This window comes from Rhizopus delemar, genomic scaffold, assembly GCF_000149305.1.
Source record: "Rhizopus delemar RA 99-880 supercont3.1 genomic scaffold, whole genome shotgun sequence".
Lineage (NCBI taxonomy): Eukaryota > Fungi > Mucoromycota > Mucoromycetes > Mucorales > Rhizopodaceae > Rhizopus > Rhizopus delemar.
In genome coordinates, this window is record NW_027137827.1 from 2,575,723 (window position 1) to 2,598,834 (window position 23,112).

General features: G+C 34.5%; 10 protein-coding genes across 10 annotated transcripts; 7 read left to right on the forward strand and 3 right to left on the reverse strand.

The window, feature by feature from the left end:
* Nucleotides 1-352: 352 nt before the first annotated feature.
* RO3G_01018 (uncharacterized protein) lies at nucleotides 353-910 on the forward strand (the record flags this gene model as incomplete). The annotated part of the gene is made up of 1 exon (XM_067655609.1): nucleotides 353-910. One exon carries the CDS (start codon nucleotides 353-355, stop codon nucleotides 908-910), a length of 558 nt encoding a protein of 185 aa, XP_067511710.1.
* A 2,165-nt stretch (nucleotides 911-3,075) lies between these two features.
* RO3G_01019 (uncharacterized protein) lies at nucleotides 3,076-4,000 on the reverse strand (the record flags this gene model as incomplete). Its single annotated transcript, XM_067655610.1, has 3 exons — nucleotides 3,076-3,381; nucleotides 3,437-3,583; nucleotides 3,635-4,000. 3 exons carry the CDS (start codon nucleotides 3,998-4,000, stop codon nucleotides 3,076-3,078), a joined length of 819 nt encoding a protein of 272 aa, XP_067511711.1.
* A 3,549-nt stretch (nucleotides 4,001-7,549) lies between these two features.
* RO3G_01020 (uncharacterized protein) lies at nucleotides 7,550-7,768 on the forward strand (the record flags this gene model as incomplete). The annotated part of the gene is made up of 2 exons (XM_067655611.1): nucleotides 7,550-7,604; nucleotides 7,665-7,768. The coding sequence occupies 2 exons, from the start codon at nucleotides 7,550-7,552 to the stop codon at nucleotides 7,766-7,768; spliced, it is 159 nt and encodes a 52-aa protein (XP_067511712.1).
* Nucleotides 7,769-8,683: 915 nt separating this feature from the next.
* On the forward strand, nucleotides 8,684-9,457 carry RO3G_01021 (uncharacterized protein; the record flags this gene model as incomplete). The annotated part of the gene is made up of 3 exons (XM_067655612.1): nucleotides 8,684-8,814; nucleotides 9,023-9,072; nucleotides 9,321-9,457. The coding sequence occupies 3 exons, from the start codon at nucleotides 8,684-8,686 to the stop codon at nucleotides 9,455-9,457; spliced, it is 318 nt and encodes a 105-aa protein (XP_067511713.1).
* Nucleotides 9,458-11,864: 2,407 nt separating this feature from the next.
* Nucleotides 11,865-12,769, forward strand: RO3G_01022 (uncharacterized protein; the record flags this gene model as incomplete). The annotated part of the gene is made up of 3 exons (XM_067655613.1): nucleotides 11,865-11,907; nucleotides 11,964-12,125; nucleotides 12,174-12,769. 3 exons carry the CDS (start codon nucleotides 11,865-11,867, stop codon nucleotides 12,767-12,769), a joined length of 801 nt encoding a protein of 266 aa, XP_067511714.1.
* Nucleotides 12,770-13,367: 598 nt separating this feature from the next.
* Nucleotides 13,368-13,900, forward strand: RO3G_01023 (uncharacterized protein; the record flags this gene model as incomplete). The annotated part of the gene is made up of 2 exons (XM_067655614.1): nucleotides 13,368-13,397; nucleotides 13,454-13,900. 2 exons carry the CDS (start codon nucleotides 13,368-13,370, stop codon nucleotides 13,898-13,900), a joined length of 477 nt encoding a protein of 158 aa, XP_067511715.1.
* A 349-nt stretch (nucleotides 13,901-14,249) lies between these two features.
* On the reverse strand, nucleotides 14,250-14,909 carry RO3G_01024 (uncharacterized protein; the record flags this gene model as incomplete). The annotated part of the gene is made up of 3 exons (XM_067655615.1): nucleotides 14,250-14,521; nucleotides 14,581-14,822; nucleotides 14,875-14,909. The coding sequence occupies 3 exons, from the start codon at nucleotides 14,907-14,909 to the stop codon at nucleotides 14,250-14,252; spliced, it is 549 nt and encodes a 182-aa protein (XP_067511716.1).
* A 431-nt stretch (nucleotides 14,910-15,340) lies between these two features.
* RO3G_01025 (uncharacterized protein) lies at nucleotides 15,341-16,164 on the reverse strand (the record flags this gene model as incomplete). Its single annotated transcript, XM_067655616.1, has 6 exons — nucleotides 15,341-15,477; nucleotides 15,521-15,643; nucleotides 15,701-15,742; nucleotides 15,793-15,861; nucleotides 15,927-15,992; nucleotides 16,146-16,164. 6 exons carry the CDS (start codon nucleotides 16,162-16,164, stop codon nucleotides 15,341-15,343), a joined length of 456 nt encoding a protein of 151 aa, XP_067511717.1.
* A 1,847-nt stretch (nucleotides 16,165-18,011) lies between these two features.
* Nucleotides 18,012-18,509, forward strand: RO3G_01026 (uncharacterized protein; the record flags this gene model as incomplete). The annotated part of the gene is made up of 1 exon (XM_067655617.1): nucleotides 18,012-18,509. One exon carries the CDS (start codon nucleotides 18,012-18,014, stop codon nucleotides 18,507-18,509), a length of 498 nt encoding a protein of 165 aa, XP_067511718.1.
* Nucleotides 18,510-21,165: 2,656 nt separating this feature from the next.
* On the forward strand, nucleotides 21,166-22,071 carry RO3G_01027 (uncharacterized protein; the record flags this gene model as incomplete). The annotated part of the gene is made up of 3 exons (XM_067655618.1): nucleotides 21,166-21,225; nucleotides 21,384-21,402; nucleotides 21,539-22,071. The coding sequence occupies 3 exons, from the start codon at nucleotides 21,166-21,168 to the stop codon at nucleotides 22,069-22,071; spliced, it is 612 nt and encodes a 203-aa protein (XP_067511719.1).
* Nucleotides 22,072-23,112: the final 1,041 nt, after the last annotated feature.

Genomic DNA, 23,112 nt, shown 5'->3' on the forward strand with positions numbered 1-23,112 from the left:
ACATTTTGTGATTGTTTTTGACTCAAAAGTCTATTGAGTGTAACATTAAAAGGGAAAGACAAGTTAATTAACCCTCCCTCATTCTCTTGATTTCACCAGTTTCCATTCACTTTCCTTTTTTTTTTCCTTTTTTCCCCATCCTTTTACTTTCTTTTTATTTAGACTCATTTACTATTATCAACTTCCTTTCAGGATGGCATCATTGAAACTATCAAACAAACCAAGTATTGCGTCAAGAAGACCTATGTCATCCTCACAGCGTCCAATCGCTCTATTGTCCATTAACACACACCAGAATGCCATGACGAAAAGAAGCAATGCGAATGATCACTATTTATCTTTTAATAGTAGCATGAGTCATGCAGAGCTTACATCAAAAATTGCAGATAGTTTTCAAGAATTTTCAAGTATGCTTTCTCAGTTATCTTCAGCCAAACCTTCAACTCTGGCTGTTCCAGTGACCCCACCTGCACTTTCGCCCGTGCCCCGTTCACCAAAAAGACAGCAACGTCACACTGTGGCACCCTTGCCCTCCCCTCCCACAACCCAAAGTCGTCATGAGAGCATTTGTAAGAGCATGGACAGTGAAGAAGACGGACAAAGTGAAAAAAATGCAAATGATTTGCTAAGTCGAGTACTGTTGGGTGATCTGGAAATCACAGATATCCCACATTGTTTTATTCCTAAATCCTTGGCTGTCGTGGTTTGCAAAGGAAAGACAGAGATGCTCAAAAGAATGATTCGACTCGGCATGGATTTGAACAGCACTGAGAATGAGCATTTGGGTATCACACCTCTTATGTATGCAGCATATTTTGGAAAGATAGACTGTTTACGTCTCATGTTAGAGCAACCTTCCATTCTAGTGAATCAGCAAGATAAAAGTAACCAAAATAGGCATTTGGTGTGAGTAAAATAAGCTAACACCTTTTTTTTCCCTCGATTAGAAGGATGGACAGCCCTGATGTGGGGTGCTAGTGGAAACCAAGCAGAGTCTGTGCAACTGCTATTGAAACACAATGCTGAAATAACAATCACCAAAAGTGGAAGAACGATGGTTGAATACCCTATTTGTGAAACAATCAAATCCTTCATCCTAACTCATATAAAAATGAAAAATCAAAGCAACCACCCAAAGGCGAGTGACGTTTGTGAAGTAGTTGATAAATTCAATTCAATAGAACATGACCCTTATGATCAGGATTCCATAAACAGCTGTACATATTTTTTAAATTCTGATCAGCCATCAAAGCAAAAGGATTCATTCATATGCGACACACAGCAATATGCACCATTTGAAATCAACCGAGCGTGTTCAGGTGCGGTGGGAACTGAAGATGAAAAGAGTGATGACTGGCAAATACGATGGATAAAACGTTCAGTGAACTTTGATTGGGATCACTGCTTACCAGACCAAATGTTTGTATTCTCGTATGATCAGGTTTCGCTCATTGTAGACCAAATTTTTAACTTAACTACAGATGATATCAAACTTTTGAGATATCAAGACAAACTTAGCAGTGAGCTTTGGGCACCAGCAAACACTGTCTTCTTGTGTGCTCGATTTGCATATTACTGCTTTAATAGAGAATTATTAAATGAGCTATTAGATGCAGTTATCACTCGGTTATCAAAAGTGATCAAAGTAAACTTTAATTTTCCGCATCTCCTATGAATGTCTATTTAAAAGGTTTTTTTTTTTTTTTTTTTTTTTTTTTTTCTATTAGGGTTCATATCGAGAGATATATTGCTTGTCGTTTTGGATAGCAAATTGTTGTCAACTTGTTGGTTATTTAAAAAAAGATGCTGGATTATGTATTTGTACATCGAACGCTCAAGAAGCATTGTCAACATTAATTGCAGAAGCATACATCCTTTTTGTGAAAGATGGCCAGAAAAAGCTAGAAAAGACATTGGAAGCTTCTTTGATGGAATATGATCCGATACAAGAACATACCGAGTTTTCAGATGATTGGCAACGATTTTTCTTTCAAAGATACAGTAATGGTAGCTTGGAGATAATAGATGAAATGTGTCCTCAGACAGTGACGCAGTTATTGGGACACTATCAATCCATACTACAATCCTATCATGTTTTACCAGTTATTGTCATTCAAGCCATGGCCCAATTTTTTTATTACCTATCATGTGAGCTGTTCAATCGCATTTTATCTCACAAGCGGTATTTGTGCCGTTCAAAGGCACTCCAAATACGTTTGAACCTTTCTACAGTGGAGGAGTGGGTCAGAAATCACAAGTTGCCATCCAGTTTGAATCATGCCTTTGAACCTCTTATCCAATTGCTGCAACTATTACAGTGCTTGTCTCAATTGACTGATGTGGCGACGTTTACCTCTACTGTGTATACCTTTGATAAATTAAATCCTTTACAGATATACCGATGTGTGCAGCGATACAGATATGAAGTAGCAGAACCCAAGTTACCTTACCATATCGAATCATTAGCAGCACAGATCGCCAACACAAATGATTCATCACCAAGAGGACGGAGGAGTACGAGTGACAGTAGACGAACAAGTGTTTCCAGTCTGAATTCATTAATCACACCAAAGAGCAAAAGAGCATCGATATCAGAGTTTTCTAAAGAAGATGAACACGATGAGGAAGAAGGAGAGCAAAAGAACTCAAAATATTTATTGCCATTCTCGGTTTTCAATACAACCGCATTGTTACAAGATTGGGAAGAAGAAAAGCAAAAGAGATTGATCAATCAAGATGATTACTCAGAAGCTGTCTATCAAGAAATTAAGCTGAAGAAGCTTGAAGAGTATGATTTACTTGATAGGATAGTACCATCAATTCCAGATGAATGGTTATACAACATTGATAGAAAATTGCAAAGATACTGAGAAGCTTTTCCTTTTTGTAATATAAATGCTTCCCCCTAATGTGTTGCTTTTGAACATTTGTAAATAATCTCCAATCGAATACGACTTTTTAATCCAAAAAGGAGATCATTCATCTATCACATCATTTTAATAAAATCATCTATTGACACATATTCCATGATAAAGAAGGAGAGAAAGAAAAGACATGAAGAATACATGCTTTTTATTATTCAGTATCTTCATAATCTCGACTGCTGCTTTCTTCCAATTTCATCCCAATTGCTGTTACAATATCGGATGCTTTATAAATATTGCTTAAATACTCTATGTCATTTTGTCCATTGATACCTCTTATTTTTTGATTTTTACTGATGATTTGATCCAAGTCATATAGACGTGAAGAAGGGGAATAAGATGAAGGTTTACTGGGTTCATTTAGTCTGGATGTTGAAAATGGTTCTGCTTTTGGTGATATAATCTTTATGGTTGAATCAATTCCTGCTACAGCAAGTGTTGGTAAATTAGGATGACCCTGTAATCAAGAATGATAAGTTTATAAATACAAGGAACACCATGCTTTCTTTTACCTTTGATACATTAACAACCTCTTCGTCTGCTTTCAAAATTTGCACAATTCTAGCTGTTCTTTTATCCCATATGAACAGTAATCCATCGTCACTGCCAGAAAGAACATATTCATCTGATTGTCCAAAGAAATCAACTTCTTTAACAGTCTATAATGAGTAAGCGTCAGGGTTTTGTTGATTACTGTTCGGATCATTTACCTCAATATTACGGTGTCCCGTATATTTGATTCTATGCGGAACAATATCAGCATCAGGATGTATATTCTTATCTGTATTGCCTGAACCAAGGTCCAAATCATCTGGAAAAAAGTGATTGAGGATAAAGCCGTGAATAGCTAATCTGTGAATCGCAAACTCTGAGGCATCTGCACCTAAAAAGTCATCATCATCTGTCAGCTCATAATCGCTGTAAATATTTATCGTTTCATCATCTTCATTGTGTTCTGCTTCTTCTTCTTCCTCCTCCTCCTCCTCCTCCTCTTCTTCTTCTTCCTCTTCTTCCTCTTCCTCTTCATCAAAGGTAGTATCGCTGTCTGAGGAAAGATCTGCCTCATCAAGAGTCATGTTCACATCCTCTTCCTCTTGATCACTAGCGTCGTATATGGATACATCTATATCTGCATCAATCACCATACGACTCAGATACCCCCATTGAATCTCCAAAGGCTGAGACAAATTATTTGCAGTTGCTGCCGTTCGACACATGGTGATCACTTCATGTCTGAACCCATTCAACCAGCCAGAGCACTCTATTTCACGCATCACTCTAAACGATAAATCCTTCTTATTCGCATAATCACTCAACCCAAGAGCAGTAAAGTTACGACAGGCCCTTTGATGAATCAATCGAGCCTGATGAATAAACAACCTTCGATGAGGACAGTTTTGGAATGACAGCAAGAGACAACCTGCATAGTAATAACCTATGGCCAATCCAAACTGTCCTCGCCAGGTATGTGACGCGATTCTTTTTGCTTGAGCTAATTCTTCCTTGGCCATCAAGAAATCATGATTGGTGAAGTCTTCAAGGCTTCTGTTGGTGGATGTGATGGTAGATAGGTTATCTCTGATGGGAGTATGTTCTGCTGAACAGTCCATCAGTTTTCGTATACGGGTGAGAGCGGATATGATCAGTGCACTCACTTCAGTCAGCTTACATTCCTCAATCAATTTGTCTCTATAAGATATCTTTTCTGTGCTACATTTTGTCAACTGTAAATGGTCACGTATTGAATGATGTAAAAGACGTTTGCTTGCTTTGATGATTTCAGGGTAAGGTCTGCATTTAAACGTGTCTATTAGTGTCTCCCATTCTTCGTTTCTCAATGTCCTTCTTCGTTTGTATTCTTCAATGTACTGTCTGGGTGTTCGAAGTACTGTATGACTCCTTAGGTTTCGTGATTCTGTCAGAGATTCATAGGTGCGGCTTGTAGATAATGGTTCTAAAGGCGAATCGTTGATATTGAACAAGTAAACACCATCAGATGACCAACTTCCTAATAACTGTGAAGTTTATATTAGCATGGCCTCCTTCTCTCTCTCACAAAGATGATGTTTGTACCTCATAACCATTGTAATCGCTAAATCTGACGGCAGTTACATGCTTTCCCTTTCTCCTAAATGCATCTGATGTCGAAGTGAACTTTCTCACACAATCTACTCCTGGTACATCAGATCTCGATGGCATCCTTCTATCATGGAGATAGATATATTCGTTTTGACCTGCCACTGCAAAATAATGCTGATTTAATTGATTGACTGAGATGGTATTCAAATCAATTTTATGCTTTCCATAATCAACCAGTGGCTTTGGACAGCCAGGAGATACACCTGGTCCTTGAGGCCTTGGTATCTGTCTTGTGGGTACTCTTAATGCGGTCATGAAAGATCGAGTGGTATGATTTGAGCAGTTGTGAGGCTCACGAAGATCAAAATGTCTCACAGTGCCTACAGGGTTGTATGAGTAACAAGGATCGAAACATGTGGTATTTTACCATCTTGAGAACAAGTCAGAAATTCATTTGGATTATTATTAAAGATACTCAAACGTCGAACTTGATCTTCATGGCATACATACATATTTGTGAGCGGCGTTTCCTTGGAGCAATCAAAGATCCGCACTTCGGAATCACCTGCTGCGGATATAATGATATGATCAGAGGTGTTTGGCATAAAGTGAGCAGAAAAAATATTTGCGGAATGACCTGTGAATATTGACGTTTTTAGAGTGAAAGTTTAAATACAACATGAATATCTACCAGATTGGATAGAGAGTTGAAGTGAATAATCATTATATACATTATATATGTTCAACCTTGTATCGTCTGAACCGGAAAGTAAAAATTCACCAGAGGAAGACCAACTATACGTTCCCCGAAAAAGGAAAAAAAAATGTAAATAGAGTTCCCCTCTCTCTAGACACACATATTGGATTATTTACTCTAAAGTATTTACACAACCTGTATGACCTTCTAAACTTTTCTCTAATGTTAATTGTGATATGACTGAATTATCACTGTAAGTACTAGTGACTATAGCCATATTAATATCTTTTCATATTATTTTCCTTTATTATTTCTATTACTTAGTCTTTGTCTGTATTTATTTAAGAATGGTGTATTTGCTGCACAATATCTTCTTTCTCTCAAACTTTGATTTAAATTATACTTCATTGTCTTATATTTATTTAATATACAAAAGAAAAGAAAAGAAAAGGAAAAAAAAAGAGTGAAAAAAAAAAAAAAAAAAAAAACTGGGTGACGGGTGTGTGCAATCAATGCAAACCAACACATTACACAAGGCACAATTATCTAACTTTCTTTGCAACACTTTACTGTTTTCTTTTTTGAAGCACATGAAAATCAATTCCGATTGATATTGAATTTTGCTCAAGTGAAAAAAAAAACTCCCTTTTATTTTTGAACGTTTTATTAACATCTTTACGTGTGATTGATCAAGATGTTTGTTCCCAATCGTTGTTTGAACGTCACGGATTGATGTGTACTAGGATTTTTTTAGTAGAAATCTAAACGCCGATGATTCATCAACAGCAGATATTCAATAGTCAAGTATTCACTTGAAGAAAAAAAAAACTGTAAAAACAAAGTCACAAACTCATGCCATTATTTCATCAACAAAAGAGAACACTGCTATTCATTCAGCCTTGCTTATGATCATAAGAATGCTGCATATGAATTTGAACAAAACTCAACATTTTAAACTGACAATAGATCTCTGAAGCGTACATGAATCATGTAGTATATAATATTTTACATCTGTTAGAATGCGTTGCTTATTCTTAATCATTTCCTATTAAAGTATCATAATCCTATAACATTAGATTATTCCTATAGATTTTATATATTTGTCGTATTTGGTCATTAATAATACCTTTATTTATTACTTATTTGATCTCAGTCTAACTTATGTCAGACATTATAACTCAGGATTCACGCTAAATCATTAATTCCTTATCCTTTTTTCTAAATAAATAGCAGTTGCTTGCCATTGACTTCTTATTGTTTTCATATAAATGCCAAATACTTTGCATGTACTTTTTTTTTTAGTCAATACAGCACAAATCATTAACTTTTTATATGCTGTGTACTTGACTAAAAATCTATTTAATGAGCAACTATATGACTTGAAAAGCTTAACAATGAACAACATTTTGAGTATCATATGAAAACATACCGATGGTTTTAATGAAAAGATAGCACAAAGCTTCAGCAAATTGTGGGATCAAAGAAGTTGAATTCAATGAAAGGCAGAGTGAAGAAAAGAGTAAACAAACTCTAGCAGAAGTTGTTGTTTTGTTCGCTTTATGTGTTAAGATGAGTTTATTGTAAAGACACATTGTGTATATTATTGTTGGCCCAGAAACAACGCGTTGCTTAGACGATGTAGTAGAAGATATTGTAGAGCACTTGGCTTAATATCAAATACTTGTCAAAAGTTTGCAAGAAGATGGGCATTGTATAGTAGGCTATGCAAGAATATCCAAGAATGAAGAAGATGGTAAAACGCGAGTATGTCTACTTGATCAGATGTGCAAGAACTTGAGGGAGATGTCACTGATGAGAAAAATCTTTGCCACTGTTTTCTGCAATATAAATGAAAAGAAAAGAAGGCCTGTTGTCACAAATCAGTGCAGTTGAAGACATACAGGGTAAGAAAAAGAGGTTTTCTATTATTTATGAGAATAAATAAATATCGATTCATTTGTAAGACACGATTAAGCATACTTCTACAAAAGAAAAGGTATGCATTGTTACGATTGACTATGCAAGTTTAACAACCAAATGTGAGGATCCAAAAGCCTTCTTGAAGTAAATTTTTCTAAAAAAAAAAAAAAGAATTATATCAGAACAAAGCGATTGCTCACACTGTAAAAATAGGAGCAATCCAAATGTTTGCAAAGTTATAATCGATAATCTAGCATATACTAACTCTACCAACATATATAACTAATGAGATTTTAAGCGATCCAGACAAGATAAAATTCTTTGAATATAGAAAGAAACCTATTCAAAGATCAAGTAATGTTTAGTGTAAATAAGGTTGGAACCTTTAAATTGAAATGATGTTTATTACAAAAAATGAAATGAAGCTTTTAGTCGACTAACAGCTTGTTTCTATTTGTTACCTTTTAGCAAATCAAGATACTGATGATATCTATCCTGATGGGCCTCTGAGCTTTTATGTTTTCAATCGCCTTGAGTTTCATTAGCTTTTGTCTTGTAGCAAGTTACATGGTAAAGCATGTACATTGCTTGTTTTCTACAGTTTACAGCCAAAAACAATCGCATATTGTCCATCAATAAGCTAGAAAAGATAAATTCTGCAAGGATCTTCGAAGGTACCATCTAGAGGAGAAAAACTGCTGTTCTCAAGTGAGTAGTAGATCAATAAATGGATTTCGAACAGAATTGTGTCTTTTTGGAATGATCCTGGTTTCGATCTTCACTCGTCACGCATCTGAGAGCGGTTAAAAAAAGAGAGAGGCAGCAAAGATGGTTGCTTCCACAGCCTAAGGCATTTCAATTGTTATTCTTAGAGTTGTTTCAGATGTTGGCATGCTTGATTTTTTTTTTGAGAAAGCTCATCATAGTCACCACCCGGGTCAAGAATAGAAAGTCTAGTGACAAAATTGTGCAAACGACTGCAAGAACAGAACAATACCTTGCTTATTTAAATAATGTGATAGGCGTGTTTGATAAAAATGAAGCAGAGTAGTTCTACCATGTAATGTATAATGCTCTTATACACAATCCCGCAACAGTGAGAAGCTTTATTGAGAAAAGAGGCTATAGATGCATATACCTTGCACCCTATTCATCTTTCCTCAATCCAATCGAACTGTTTCAGTTAAAGATAAAGTATGGTGTTAAAAGATAGCCCTTTGAATCAGGCGGTACTATCACTCTTAGAATGATGGAATCCTGTTCAAAGATAATCAAAAAGAATTGTCAACGATGGACATGTCACTCTGTAAACTTTTTTGAAAGATGCTTAGCAATAGAATAGAGCCTCTAACCTCTTTTTGCATGACTAAATATTTCAAATTTTTCTTAATTGATTTCAAAGCGCTTATCAGTTTAGCCCAAAGCAATTATCATTTTATCTCGGTGAAAATGGTATAAGTATTGGCGTACAAAGATAGCAAATAGGAAAATCCATCTTCTTGTCTTCTTAAGAAGATTTGATAATATCCGTAGATTTTTTCATAGGTACATTATCCATAACCAGATAACGATCCTTCATTTATGGACATCTATCCATTTCGTCTAATGTTTCTTTTAGAAAGCTGATAAAATGATCATTACAGCGCCAGTGCTCAAACCTTCGGATTCCTGACCAGTTTTTCTCTCATTATTACGTTTAGGTACTCTCAATCTAACTCTGATTAACCCTGAGGCAGAGATAGCACTTAGCATTGATATGGTTATTGCTCTTGTGTTTGATACAGTGGCAACAGCGAGAGAACCTTTCTTGGACCAAGCTCTTGTGCGTTGTACATAAATATGAAACGCAGACTTGTTGAAAAATTCGCAGCTTGTCAAGAGATTTATAACGACTTGTTTCTATTCGCGAACCCAGTCATATCGTTCCTGGATCTTTGCTAGGTTGTTTCTTCCAACAAACTGGATCTTTGCTTTTTCAATAACAAATTACATTCATTTCTCATAAATTAATAAATGGTTTTGCGGGGAAATTTAAGATCCTTGAGCTTTCTTCACTAATCCCTAGTTGCTTCGACAACAGCAGCAGAGAAATTAGCATCAATAAAATCGGCAATCGCCATTTTGTGTTCCTCACTCAGAATACATCCGCAGCCTTTTTTCTTCCTGTTAAAATGCTATCAAGACACTCTTCATACTGCTTCACTCATCCCTGTATAGCATAAATATGTATATCCAACTGTTTCACTGTAACTGATACGCTCATACACTTTTCAATCTTCAGCTTGAAAGTTGTGGCCTGGTCCTGAGCAGTATATCAAGTATACGTATACTTCCTCAGTCATTTTTCTCGTACGAAAGTCCTCATCGTTTTCTCTCTTTATCTGCTTGCACAGTATTGACTCGCAAAGTACTCGTAAAAGCTGTATTCTGCAAATAGTCAGTATGCAAAGTATGTGACTTAAGAATAAATTGTTCTTGACTGATAATGTTGTCCATGGGTTTAAATTTGCCACTCTGATCAACAGAATTCCTCTGCCCATCTTTATAAAAAACTGTGAGTAGTTAAATCTTGTTGAATCATAACGTAATGAAAAAAGACATCAAAGACCATTGAAGATCAAGAATCAATTACAAAATATGTGTCATCTAATTTGGAAAATGTGATATGATTTTTGGATAGCAGGCAACATCCACTTTGAAAATTGCGTTATCACTTCTAGACAAGCAATATCAGTTATGTGAAGTTGATTTCATTTGTCGCGATATTGCTTTTTAGGAATACTATATTATGCAATGATACTGGTTTTGGAAATCAAATTTACTAATGTAAGAAAACCCCATATAAATAGAAGGGTTCAAAAATAAAAATTATATAACACAAATCAATAAAGTAAAAAGGAAAGAGATGAACTTATACAGCAGTCATTGCATTCCACAAGTAGAACAAATTATTTAAAAGTCATTCGTTACTGAGCACATATTCGCATTTATATTTTATCTAAGCAACCTCAACTAAGAAATGTACTTTGCTATCGTCCTTTAATACCAAACAATGGCACATGTTTTGTGATTAAACATTGAAATTGGTTTGTGATATTTCATTGGCTACCAAGGAACTGAATTTTAAGGGGAAGCTTTTTTGTTCCAATCATAATGCAAGTTGCATCTTTCTTTAAACTCACAAATATTGATAACAATCTTTAGTATCCAAAGATGTAAGATGGGAATCTGATTTGATCTCAAAACATGAAAAGTATCATCGCGTTGCTATGGAAATATAGGAAGAGAAAGTGAGAAAGAGATCAGAAATGTTAACAGCATAAACGGCACTAAACATGAACCATGTGTAAATATGCTCACGTGTGATGATATAAGCACCAAGAAATACACGCTTTACTGCATAAATCGCACTGTTTTTTTCTACTGTTGGAGAATGTACAGAATAAATTAGGTTATTTTAACCAATCTTGATTGTTTAGTCACCAAAATATTAATAAGAAGAAAGAAGGAGGGGAATTTATAGGCTTGAAAGAGTATTTTTTTTTTTTCATAAAGTTTGCTCGGTAAATTATTTATTTTTAGTATTTTTCTGTTAACATAAAAGCACCACATTATTTTAGAGCTGAAAATAGATTACGCTTTTCTCAATTATCTATTGACCGGGGTTACGCGTGCTCTCAAGCCATTATTGACTCCTTATGAATTACCTTGGTGCTCCGGATAAAGCAATGTGGCTACAAGTTTATCCGATTCGATTATTTTTTAAAGAATAAAAGATTAATAGCTGTTTAAAGTCTGTCAGAGTATGTTGGTGTTTAAAAGAATAATTGTCTGTTACTAAATGATTTAAAAATCAATTGAATCTGTATACAAATAAATCAAGTTACTGGATCTGAGACGGGCGTTGTTGCACATACACGTTGTACAATTATCGAGTTTTAATTTTTTTTTTTTTATACTTCATGAAAAAAAGATCAAAGAATTCTTTTTGAAAAGTTTTTTTTTTTTTTTCTTTTTATTTTATAGAAAAAAAAAAAATTAGAAAAGCTTAAATAATGGCTTTGCATTTCATTTCATTTTTATTCAGTGCTATTTCAATTGTGCTATTTATATTAGCAAACATTGGCACTACATTTTCATCATCCACTTTGAATAAAATCTATTTGGTTCAAGTACAGCATGCGACAACCGGGAGATCAATAAGATATGGTGTTTATAGCTCATGTCTCTATTATAATACTTCTATGCCTCAAACTTGCACTTCAAATGTACCTGCCTATTCGTTTGGTAAACTAATGACTATAATTCCCATTTATTCTTTTATCCTAATCTTTTCTTATTAGATGCCATTCAATTAGCTACAGCATGTGGAGTCGATAGGGCCAATTCTTCCATGTTATCTCGTTATGCATCTATTGTATCATCTTCTTCAAACCTCAATTCATTATTTAAATGCATCGTCATCATCTTGCCAACAACTCTTCTCGCGTTTGTGGCCTTTTCTTGTAAATACAATCCTTTTTATTATTATTCTTTTTGTTAAATGTCAATAGGTACTTTACTCCTACGCAAGAATAGAGAAAACAACTTGGTTCCATTGATTGGATCACTTGCAAGCTTACTAGGCTTCATTATCGGAGCTGCTGGCTTAGCTCTCGTACTTGCGATATTTATAAAAGGTCTTGATACCCTGGAGCAACAAGTAGATGGGTTATCTCATAATTGGGGTGCAGCTATTTATATGATCGGGTTCGGTGTTGGCTGTACATTGGCTACCTTTATTTGCTTTATCGCCAGCTTTTTCTTTCAAAGTCCCAAGAGCTCAAACACGTTTGACTTGAATGATTACAGTAGTACAACAAAGGCAAATGATACATTTGCTAAAGATGAAGATTATATTGTAAATGATAGTCAACAACAACAACAACCCTATACTACATACCAACAAGATTATCCTCAATCAGATCCACATAGCCATCAACTTCAATCACCCAATGCTTATTCTTCACCACACACCTTTTCGGATAATACTTATTTACCACAGTCACCCAATGCTCATGATAACCAAACACCGCATACTTATGACACCTATCAAACAACTCAGCCATACCAAGGAGGATATCAAGTTGATCAAAAACAAACTTATTAAATTATATAATGAAAATAAAAACTAGGGACATCTTGTTCTCTCTAGACTATTTCAACCAACTCCGCCTTCTTCATCCGAGAAATGGAACACAAACGTCATTTGTTTCCGGTTGAACAGATTGTATTCTCCGTTAAAACATTTTAATAAAGCGACAATTACTTCCTTTTTTTTTTTCATGATTTAATAATAATAATAAAAAAAGGTCTAATCAAATCCTTTCTTCTCATTTTCTACTTTTCTTTTTTAATATAAAAACTTTATAAAAAAAATAATGAGACGATTTTAAAAAAAAAACACAATAAAGACGGCAATCATGGTCTACTAGTTGGATTTCGAGCAATTAAAAGTTTAGATGAGCCTAGAGGAAGGATCATGAAGCATTCTTCACGCAAGAAAGATGAGAAAAAAAAAAGTACACATTACTTTTGAATAAATAAAATTGATTGGCTAATTATTTTAATGCAGAGATAGCAAAAATCCCGCAAGCAGAAAATACGTATAAGGTCATTTCCCTTTTTTTTATATTTTCTTTTTCTTTTTCTTGAATCTTTTATTAAAAGAAATGGAGGGTCACTCGGGACATGAAGGAGGACATGAGATGCCTGTTGGTGCTGTGTGTAAAATGAATGTAAGCATTCCCTTTTTTTTGCTTGAATAACAATAAACTAAATTCATTTTTTTTAGATGCTTTTTAATTGGCAAATTGAAAATACGTGTGTTGTATTTCGATGGTGGCATATATCAGGACCCACTAGTTTCATTTTGAGTTGTGTCATTATCTTTTTAATCGCTGCTGCTTATGAAGGAATACGTGCTTATTCTACTGCACTTGATAATCGATGGCATGAAGCAGAATTACTGCAAACGACAATGAACGGTGAACAGCAAGAAGAAGAAAATCAAGAAAATGTCGTTTTTGCTTATCAACAATACAAAAGACTATCTCACCAAAGAGAGTTGGTTAGGTCAGTGATCTATGCAATTCTAGTGGGAATTAGTTTTTGGTTGATGTTGGTCTTTATGACCTATAATGGATATCTCATGATAGCCGTCGTATTGGGTGCAGGATTCGGTCACTTTTTCTTTGGTAATGGCAAATTAACTATTAATAAATCCATTCAATGTCATTAAAATAAAAATAATACTTTTATTTTATTCGCTTTTTTCTTCATCCTCATCGATGTTTACGTCACTGTTCTTATTATGTCGTTGTCTAACTCGAGCAGCAATTGTCTCTGTGCCATTCTCTTTATCCTGCTCGATCTCCTTTTTTAGTTCTCTAATAGCTTTTCTCACTGCTCTTGGACTCACCGATTCCTTTTGGTCTATCACTTCTCTTTCTTCTTCTTCTTCTTTGCTTGTTTGTGCCAAGATAGCTTTTGGTTCAACTTGTTTTGGTTTACGTGAATGATTAAATTGCTTACATACAGGACATACATATTCTATCATCAATAAGTACTACATCTTCATCTTCTTAATCTTACTTACGAATCGTGTCATATTCTTCTTTAAATACCAATCCATTATGAGCAAAGCAGTGAGTACAAATCAAGGCATATTTCGTTTCTGGTCCTGCATCACCCACTAAAGCATCAATTAATTTATCATACCATTGAGGTTGAGATTTTAATGGTTGTTGTGGAATCATAGGCTGTGAAGGATATCTTGGTTGATTAGGAGATTGGTTAGGAATAGGTGAAGAAGGATATGGTTGTGGAGGTGGTACGGGTTTATGATTGACAGGTGCAGTAACTAATTAAACCTTCAATACGCCTTTTCTCTTTACAAACAAAAAAAAAAAAAAAACAAACCTGGCTTTCTTTGACGTAAATTTGATTTTTCACTTTCTACTTTTGCAGCCTCAGCCTTCTTCTTCTTTGCTGCTTCATCATCATAGCGTTCAAGTAAAGATTGAGTTGTATAATAAGAAGTCTTCTTTTTGAGTTCTTCAATCTTTTCTTTTTGTTCTTTACGAAGTAAAGACAAGTTGCTTTCTTCCTTTTTCTGCTTTCGGTCAAAATAGTAAATCAATCCTTTTCGAATATAGTAAATTCTATAGAAACCATGAGTCCATAAACACGTCATAAAACTGTCTTATTTTTTACCCTGCAGGCAGCAAGACAACAGGTAAAACAGCCATCACGTATTCGTGTGGCATACCAAACGGATCATATACTTTTCTTATTAAATAAACAATACAAATAATCCAAACAATCAGTGAGTAAATAATCCACATAAAGCTCACTCTTCTTTGACGTATCTTCAATTCTGATAATTTTATTTCTGCTTTTTGAATCTTAGTGTCCAGTTCAGAAAGAATCTTTTCGAAATCATTCGAACTGGTCTAAAGCCATTGTAAGTATCTCTCTCTTATTCAACAGCTTGTCACTTTACCTTTTCTTTAGAAAAGAATGAACCCATGTTTTTTTTTAATTAGAAAAGAAAAGAAAAAAAAGAAACAAAAAGAAAAAAAAAAAGGGCTGGATTTACTTGGTTTGTTTCAGACACGTGATCCTAAAAAGGTAAATGCAATCCCCAAGCAGAGACACGCATTTTAAAATATAATTTATTTTACGAGGAAGGGGCTGGAGGTGGTGGAAGTTGTTGATGTGGTGGTGGCGGTGCTTGTCCAGGTGGATAAAAGCCTGCAGGTGGTGGAGGAGGTAATCCGGTACCAAACATACCAGGTGGTGGAGAAGGCCTTGCACCTATGGATGAATGAGAACATGAGTTATTAATTAGTCATTTTACCTGGAGGAGGAGGTCTAAATCCAGGTGGTGGTGGCATAAATTGCCCAGGTGGAGGAGGAAAAGGAGGAAACCCAGGTCTGGGCATCATATGGGGTGGTGGAGGTCTAAAGCCAGGTGGACCAACTACATGATACACCAAAAAGTCATTTTTCATACTCTAGCAAAAATAGAAAGACTTACATGATCCAAACTGAGGATAGCCAGCATATTGAGGAGGTAGCACTATATTCAAAAGTCAGTTCAGGTCCATTCTTCCTCTTTTGTGATCTAACCTGCTGATGCGTTTTCATATGCTCTAGTAATTTCATCAATAATTGCTTGTGCTTTATCTTGACTGATCTCTGTAGAAAAGAAAAGGTAGTGAGTCTAATAAGAGCCTTTTGATATGAATTGTGCGTGTGTTTACCGGCATAGTAGTTTCTAACATTTAAAATATGGTTTTTTCCCGCATTGTGTGCTTTTCTGACAGATGCTATATAAAAACAGAAATAAGAAATTTCATATAATGTTCAAGCATTAATATATACTTTACAACTATCATGAGTTAAGAAAATGTCACAATATTCTAATATATGGTAGATCAGCAATTTATAAAGACAGTAACATATTCATTTACAATCTTTACCACAGTAATATTTTGGCATCGTAAGTCTAAATTAACAGTAATCCTAAAAAAAAAAGAAAGCCTAAGTTTCTAAAAAAAAAAAGTGACTCTACACTTTTTTCATAAATCGTTTGCACACCTTCAGAAAAATGCTGCACGCTTTCAAGTTCGCGCAGTTTCTAGCTTCAGCTTTGTACACTTTCTCAAAACAATTTTGCACCATTGTATTTTCCAGCAAATTTGAGGACGGGATGTCTTTGAACACCCTTCTTCTCCCCTCCTACTTTTGAGCAGCTACAGAAAAAATAAATTATGGGTCTTTGTAAAATGTATTTAATTTTGTCTACTTGGATCGAGTTGGGTGAGCCGGCATTACCATATGTATATTCCATTCAAAATATCTATCCTTCTTTGTTGAGGCCGTTGGAGAAACTAGCTTTTATAGCAGTATAAAGGATCTATTTACACTTGAAACAAGAAATATATGCGTGTGTATTCGAACTGATTAAGACATGAATAATTAGAGAGTAATGTTTGAAAATAATTCATATATAAAAGATTATCTCAAAAGAATACTCAATCACGCTTCCATACAAAATTAAACGCATTATTTTTGTTTTCAATGACTACAATTCTTGGATGTCTGGTAGGGCCCCGGCCCCTCGGTACACGACCAACGAAAAAGAAAAAAACAGCAATCGCTCTTCCGGTTGTTCTCGACGCAGAGTCCAAACCAGAAAACGCTTTACAATTTAGATGTCAAAGACGTAGTTTACCATCTCATAGTATACTCGAAGCACACTATAGCAATACTTTAATATCCGTGATAAAGATAAGGCCAAGTCATTCGCCCTCCACAGTCAGTCGCGAACACGACCGAACTGCGCGACTACCTCGTTGTAATCTTCCATCGAGAGAATGTCCAACAAGGCCCTGGACAATTCTCTTAGGTATTGGTGTCCTTGCTGTCTTTCCCTGTTCTATCTCTCATCCTTATCAAGGTACCTACGCTATACCTCCCGTCTTTCTTCAGCTGCTACTTCCGGGCGTCTAGTCCTACGCTTCGAGCTGCTTGAAATAGCTTTTTTTTTTAAAAAAAAAGGTAGAAGGAAAAGAAAACGTAAATATATAAAAATATATGATACCATGCCACCAACAACAAAGCAAGGCTTAATTTATGATTGTAACTGCCAACAGCCGCAAGCTTTAAAAACAGCTTCTAATGGTGATATTCAATCACAAACTATATACAAATTTACATACTAATATTAATTATAATATAAAAGTAAACTTATTGCTAATGCTTTTATGACACAATATATAACCAACTTTATAATTTGCAATCTGACATAAAATATAAATAATTCTACAAATTGTGATTCATCACATAATATACCTGATTGTATAACTTCTTACTAGTCACATCATATAATCGATTGTAGGTTGTGATGTCTATTTCGGTTTAAATATATTATTGTAACTGGCACAGGGTCGAGCAATCAGTAAACCTCGATGTAAAAAAAAAAAAAAAAAATGACTGCTTCTTTGGCAGAGAGCTAAATTTTTAACCTTTCCCCCTTTTTCTTTATTTCTGTAAACCTTTTATGTCTTACAATTCCCTTCTAAATGGAAAAATATTCTTGCCACATTATGTTGCGCAATATCACTTTCTTACCACGTTTGTCGATTCAATTTATCCAAAAGAAATTATGAAGCAAACTTTAGATCCTGAATTTTTTCAAGAAAGGACTATTATCGCACCAAAAAAATGATTTAGTGGATGAGATCAATAGATATGTTTTAGACCAATTGCCTGGCAATAAAACTTCATTGTTTGCTGTTGATCGCATTACTCAAGAAGACTGAACTGGCTCTGAGGACCGCCAAATGCCTACTAAATACCTTCAAAGCTTAAATCCTCATGGACAGCCTCCTTCTGTTTTAGAATTAAAAATTGGAACGCTTGTCATGATATTAAGAAATATCAATGCAGAAAAAGGCTTATGCAATGGCACACGAGTAACTGTATTGAGTATTGGCGAATTTCTTTTGAAAGTAAAACCACCAGGTATTGATGGCCGCGTTGAAGTAATTCCACATTTCACTCTGTCTACTCTTGAAAATGAGCATCCTTTCACTTTGACTAGAAAGCAGTTTCCTGTAAGACCTTCATTTGCAATGACTATCAACAAATCACAAGGGCAATCACTTAAAATTGTTGGAGTTGACCTTTGCTTACCCGTTTTTACTCATGGCCAGCTATATGTCGCCCTATCAAGAGTAACATCTATATCTGGACTTTCTGTATCGCTTGATAAAAAAAAAAACGACATCAATTCAACTAAGACTGAAAATGTTGTTTATCCTGAAATTTTACTTTGCTAATATCACAACGATAATCCCATTCAATTTACATCTGATCATTATATATATAACTTTTTTCTTACTGTTAAAACACACATGTTGCTTTATAAACAATAATAACATTATTATTATTATTATCGATAACATTGCATTTTATTAACTGGTGTGGGTGGTGGAGGGAAGCCAGGATCCGAGCCGTGAGGCGATGACGGCCGTTAAGCAAGCGTAGTGAGTAGGTCGGCTAGTGAATTCATACTAAGAAAGTAATATTTGTTCATGTGTCCTAAACAATAGGGGACAGGTTAATATTTTTTTTATACAAAATTGTTACACACGAAATTCGGCGTAAACTTGTGTATCCTCTCCCTTTTTTAATTAAACTAATTAACAAAAAAAAGTATATTTTTATAGGAAAGAAAAGTAAAAAATGCATTTCACACAAGATATGATTAAAGCTAAAAGAAAGACGCGGACTAGCTTTTTTCTATTTGCTTGTATGCTTTTAATACCTTTAAATAAAATAAGATAACGATAGGTCTTTAAATTTCATGTGAATTTATGCAGAACATGGTTGTACAGACAAAGAAATAGACAATCAATCATCCTGCTTATTATAGAGTGTCATTCATTTAACAATGAAAAGAGAATAGAAAGAAAGAAAAACCTCCCTTAAGCAAGTTGCTGTATGTAGGGGATATTAATGATTGTAATTGAAAAAAAAATAAAAAAAAAAAACTCAAGTTTGTTTACTCATTAGTCTAGAGTGGCTTTGTCTTTTTGTTTACCCTCTCTTTATGGATAAACAAGTTTTTTAAAGTTTTATAGAAATCTAAGAAAAAAGAAAAATGCCTCATCAAGAATGTGAAAATAAAAAATAAAAAAAATATTTAAAGAATTCTTTTTGTCCAAAAAACTTTTTTTTTCTTTATCAAACAATCACTCTTCTCTAAAACTGATGGCCTAAATACTTTGTCTTTTCAAATCTAAACTTGGTTCTTATGGTCTTTTGTCAAAAACTTCTCTTCTCAAACAAATGCTTTGCTACTTTTGTGCTTCGAACATGTCTCTCTCTCTCTCTCATTGGCCTCTTAAAATCTCTTATCTGCTATCAACTTGGCCTTTAACCATCGTTAAAAATATATGGCCCACATAATACATCTATTCTCTGCCTCTTTGTATGGTCTCAGTTAACATAAAAAATTGGTGTGCTCTCTTGTTTATCGTTCTATGGTCCCTTTGGTTTCATTCAATGTTAAACGCGTCATTCCATTAGTTTCAGTGGTTAAAAAAGAAATCATATCTTGGCTTCATAAAATGGTATAAAAAAATTCCTTTTGTACTTTATAACTATTTTATTAACATTCTTGAAATAGCTTACTCTGTCTGTCTTTGTTAGTCTTGGTCAAGAATATCCTTTTTGCTGCCTCTTTGGCTGATTAGTAATGTTCATAGTAGGAGTATCCTTTTTATTAACTTGTTCTAGTTTAATAGTTTACTTTCTCCTGTGTCAATATAAATGGTTTTTCTTTAAGGCTGCTTTTGTACTTGTTTCTATGTCTGCATGGCCCGCTTGGTAGCAATCCTTTCCTGTAAAAGCTCTCTTTTGGTTGCCCCTTTATTATGTTTGTGATCTCTTCTCTTTCTATCTCTTTATGACCTCTTTGCTGTGCTTCTGAAATCTGTGGCAGGATGGGACGATGATCTGCTGGAACTTGTAAGCTCTAAGGAGGAATGGGAACTCAAGTAAAAGTAATACCCGCTCTGTTCATCCTAGTGCTAGACGGAAGATGTCTTGATATCTGAAGCTACAACGAGCGAAGTAACAGACCCGGTCACGCTTTGCTTGAGAGAGGGTGATCCCTAGAAATAGGGTATATCTTTCGCAGAACATTCCAGACATAGACTTAGAACCTGACAGTGAACGGAACGCCCTTCGGGGTACCACTCATATCCTATAGACTTGAAAAAGTGTTTATAAGAGTAATTCAAGGGTGATTTTTATTATTATCTTTTAAAAAAAATTGTTATATTTTAAAAAAATTACTATCTTAAAAAAAAAAAAAAAAAAAAAAACATGAATCTGTACCTTTTCATTTATGATTCAACTCTAATAATATTTTTTGAGACATTCAATTTGAAAAAAAAAAACGCTTGTCAACTTTGTTTCTCAAAAGCAATGTAGCAACAGGCATTTGTACTATACCTTTTAGAAAAAAAAAAAAAAAAAAAAAAAAAAAAAAAAGAGAGAAACTTTATGAGATCTACATAATCACCTATGAGAGCAAATGAAAGTTTGTCAAGTGTTGCAGAGCGAGATTAGCATTTTGGGATGGTCTCGACAAGAATTTGTAAAAAGTTAAATATAATGTACAATTCTTAGCTTCCCTTTTTTTCTGTTTGTTTTTTGCAGGTAACAAAAACTAACATCAAATCCATAGTCCTTTACCGAATTAACAATTGACAGTATTTCATAAATAGACAATGCCAGCAAAAGATGCTCTATCATAATCAATTTACGTTTCTAAATAGATAAATTTGTACTTTGTACAACTGTATCCTTGTTTTATTGTACTGTTTTAATATTTTTCGGCCATAATAAGTAAAACCAAGCTAGTCTATATAAGTAGATAAAATGATCAAAAATTGTACATGAATTTAAACCACAATGTAAAAAAAAATGACTGCTTCTTTGGCAGAGTGCCAAATCTTTAACCTTTTCCTCTTTTTCTTTATTTCTGTAAAACTTTTACTAGCCGACCTACTCGCTAGGCTCGCTTAACGGCCGTCATCGTCTCACGGCTTGGATTCTGGCTTCCCCACCACCACCCACACCAGTTAATTGAGCGTTAATAAAATGCAATGTTATTGATAATAATATTATTATTGTTTATAAAGCAACATGTGTGTTTTAACAGTAAGAAAAAAGTTATATACAGTAGCGGACAAAACTGGTGCACAAAACTTTTTTTCAGCTTTTAATTATCATTACTTGCTCATGGTAATTGCAATAGTCATGAAACTATATTAGAAGGAAAATATACTAGTAACAGTAATACTACAAAATGTTGTTAATGAAGAGAATCATGTGAATTGGGACGAATTCGTTATTCAAGCAAAAAACTTGATCATCCGCAGTTACACAGGTGGTAACTTGAACACGTTTATTGGGAAATGGAAACGAAAATTCCAGACTGTGCTTGATAACTTGAAATATAAAATGAAAGAAGGTTCTGGAAGTAGAAATGCATGGCAATCAATCTCTGACGAACTGAAGATAATTAGAGATTCACCGTCTTTCTTGTCAGCAATAACTCCATCATCATCAAGAAGCTCTGAGAAATCATCTTCAATTAATAGCAAGCATAACATCTTGGTTTTCATGGAAACAAAAGCTAGAATAATTGAAAAGATCAGTCAACTAAATGATAATAGCAAATGGAGATTATCAAGTGGAAAATTTGTAGAAGATTCAGCTTGTCAAGTCATTAATAAATATCAGTACGAGCATCCTGCTTTTTCCTTAATTGTTGAAACTTCGGATCCTATTTGGAAAGAAGTTTTTTACCAAAGAAGAACTTCGTGAAATCAGGAATTACAAAGCGCCAGTTCTTCCCAGTATTGAGGAATGACGAAGACGTATTCTGCTCGGGAGTCGCCTTTGATTCCTTTTGATTTTTAAATCTTATTTTATACTCAAACGATGCTCCTTTTCATGGCGATTCTAATGGTAAGCTTTTCGGTGTGATCGGATAACTCTAACGGACGTTGTTAAAGAAGATATAAAAGAAAATAAGGGGAAAGGAAAATAATCAGCTTCACCGCATCGGGAATTGAATGAATGGAAGTCACAATTGACCGACATTATTTTTCTTACCTATTATTTTCTCCTCTCACAGGATACATTCAAGAAGACGATCTCTGGACGCATTGTTCACCCAATATGCCAGCACACTAAACAGAAAAGAACACCAAAAGAATCAACATGAAAACGGATGCTCAATTGATACATTATTTACTTTATTAATTAAAAACACCAGAATGCTCTTCACAATTGTATATTTCCCCAATTACCTTTCTCTTTAATATGTTATTTAAAGCATCGATTGTTGCGAAATAATAAAAAAAAGGCTTTCTTCCCGCTAAAATTAATTTTGGGTGTCGAACATATTATTTTTGCACGTTCAAGCAATTGAAGTCAAGAACTAGTGTTGTTGTTTATCTTATTGTTATTGTACATTAATAGTTTCATACAGTCTTCTATTAATTGGTTTCTGTTATTACTTCACCGTATAGCGAAACTAAACATAACGTACAAATTAGTAACTGTCAGGAAGATGTAAGAAATTACTTGGCCTCATTTGATCAAGACGTATTCAAGAAACCTAAAGATTTTTATGATCACGCCTTCGAAAGTAAATTTGAATTTGGTACTAGCACAACCAAAAGATGGATTCAAAAATCTGTCATTGAAGTTGCTGAAGTATTCGAAAACGCCGAAAGAATTGAGTTGAACAACTTTTCTGAAGGCGATCTTTTCAACAAAATCTGGCAGTTCGTATTTAAGTACTTTAAAGACAGATTTTTGAATACGGACGTTGCCGTAGTGAGGACGAAAGATATGGTA